This window comes from Wasmannia auropunctata, unplaced genomic scaffold (genome assembly GCF_000956235.1).
Source record: "Wasmannia auropunctata unplaced genomic scaffold, wasmannia.A_1.0 LD336026.1, whole genome shotgun sequence".
In the NCBI taxonomy this organism is placed as follows: Eukaryota; Metazoa; Arthropoda; class Insecta; order Hymenoptera; family Formicidae; genus Wasmannia; species Wasmannia auropunctata.
Window position 1 is genome coordinate 1410994 of NW_012026864.1, and position 2636 is coordinate 1413629.

At 42.9% G+C, this 2636-nt stretch overlaps 1 protein-coding gene across 1 annotated transcript in view; it reads right to left on the bottom strand.

The window, feature by feature from the left end:
* LOC105452736 (NGFI-A-binding protein homolog) overlaps positions 1–847 on the bottom strand; it is a 7032-nt gene extending 6185 nt beyond the window's left edge. Inside the window, exon 1 of the mRNA XM_011694116.1 lies at positions 709–847. Coding sequence (XP_011692418.1) covers positions 709–847 — 139 coding nt within the window. The remainder of the gene's footprint in view (positions 1–708) is intronic.
* Between the last annotated feature and the right edge of the window lie 1789 nt (positions 848–2636).

Below are 2636 nucleotides of genomic sequence, written 5' to 3' on the forward strand. Positions count from 1 at the left end.
AACTGAATAAATTCTAATTCCGAATCGCTTTTCTTCTTGTGGAAACATCGGAGTTTGTAATCATTTACAATCACAGTTTTTTAATTATAAGCGGTTTAAAATGAGGAAACCTTTAAAAATTAAAAATTTGTTTTAACGAACTAATTGATTATATATAAAATCATGTTCTTCAGTTGCTTTCAATAATAAACTTTAATGAGTTGCGATAAAAAACGGTTTTCTTCATTAATATTGTTAAAAAGATTCAAAATCGATTCAAAGAATTTACAATTTATGGAAAATGGATACACTAAAAAATTCCCAAGAATTTTTAGAACGACACAAATTGCATTGAGCGATTTGAATTTCTGAACAATATTCTATAATGCCCCTGTCAGATTAGTATCGCAGAAAGAATACGTGTTCAGGTTCGTTCAATCTGATAAAATAAATACGTCAATCAAAGTGTTCAATTATGTACTACATCAATAAAGGAATAAACGCTTTTAAAGTATCTAAAAATCAATTTCTCTTAATATTTTAATTTTTTTTTTCTCTACGATCTCTCCACAAAAGATTGAAGGGATTCAAGATTACAACTGCGTTTAAGAATATAGGACTGCGATATTAATCCTGAATTCTAATTATTTTCCCGAGATTTAGAACACATATTAAAATGTCGTTTCAGCCAACGTGCACGTAAATGCGTTTTAACTCCTATATGCTTACCCATTTCGAGGAGCGTGTCGTAGTATCCCAGCAGCGAGGCGCGCTGCATCACTCTGTACAGCTGCAGCTCGGCCTCGTTCTGCGGCACGGACGTCTGCACCACTGGAAATCGCACACCGCATTCGTTAAGGTGATTCATTAAGGGAGGGCTGCGGCGCAATTAGCGGCAAAGGATCGCTTTCGACCGATCGGCGATTTTTGGCTTTTTATCACCGACAACGGTTAATAATCGGCCATAATGAACTGCCCCTCTCCCCCCCCTCTCTCTCTCTGTCTCACTCACCCACCTCACGATCCCGACAATCAATTACGTTGTAATTAGACGGATGCAGGGACTGTTGGTATTCCGCGGGTGATTGGATTTAGGGTGAAGGGCGGCGTAAACATATCACAACGTTATACGCGCATCAAAGACGTCCGACTTTGATAACACTGCAACGTGATCCTGATTCGGTTTATTTGAGATAACGCGTATCTCAAAGGCTAACATGACGCTAGCAAACGCGCTCTCTACTCTTCAACTCGAGTAATGCAAAATAAAACCAGGGCGTGAAACAATACGCTAGAGCGACAAGAAGAGAATCAAGAACCGTTCGGTGTGTGCTCTCCGTTTTATCGCCGACATTTATTAATCATCCTATCCCGGTCGGACACTTTTTCAGCGAACAGCTGAAAATGTCAGATTTCCCCGTTACTTAATTTTTTTTCGAGATAAAATGCACTCTTGCGGAAGTATATCCTTTTATATAACATCCACATTTTATCACATATTTCTTGTATATTTTTACATTATGATGATTATCATTATTAATAACCATACCGTAAATGTTGGATACCATAAATTAGAGAAAGAGTTAATTCAGCCTGTCAATAATCGTAACTACCCTCGATTCGCGATCACCCGCGATCCTCGTCTTCGCCGTGCCGGCACGATCGCGCGAGCTTGCCTCCTCCTCCTCCTCGGACGACGAGCGAGGGGGACGCCGGAGAGTGTCCGACTAGTTTCTTGCAAATTTCGAGGAACTGCGAGAAAAAGCGGCGTGCACACACGTACCGCGTATAAATTAATACCGGTGCCGCCGTTGAAGAGGAGAGGCGAGAAGGGGGAGGAAAGGAGGGAAAGAGAGAGAGGAGAGCGCAGGGTAAAACCGAAGAAAGAGGCCGTGAAGTAGGTGAAGAGAGAAAGACTTGCGGAGGGACGGAGAGAAAGAGAGAGAGAGAGGAGCCGGAAAAAAACTGGCCGGCGGGTCTTATTACGAGCCCGGGTCCCGGTCTCACGCTCGTGCATCGCGGCCTCTCGGGCCCGCGAATAAGTCCCCGCTGCCGTCGTCGGGGACGACGGCGGCGACGGCGGGGTGGCGACTCGTTCCGCGAGATTTTTCTAGCGCGAACCGCGACCTGCGAAAAAAGGATCTACGTGGAAGAGAGCCGTGCCTCTCTCAGGTCAGCGGGATCCACGGCGGAGCGATAGAGGGACAAATGAAGAGGGAAAGCGCGCGTTCACCGACCGAAGCGTGCAAAAAGGGTATTTATGCAAGATGCTTTCGAGCCTTTAAGGAAACCAAACAGATGCCCATGAAATAAAAAATAGAGAAAATTAATCAAGTTGTAAGCTAATCCGTACGTTCACTATATAATAAAAAAAAAATTTATAATCAGTGGACTAGTTTCGTTTATCAGAAGTACATTTTTTTGGATCATAGAGATCGTTTATCACTAATCTTTATATGTTTATCGTCATTTTTTAGTCCTTTGCCTCTTGTCAGAAGCGTGGTGACCCCTCATCGTATTTCTACGGTGTGCGTTATTTACGATTTATACAGTTATACGGGACCTACAGTCTTAATGCCGGTTCCGAACGGCCTATAATTTAGAGGGGTTTTCATGGCAAGATATACTCTCGATGGATTACCGCTTCCTTCCGAGAG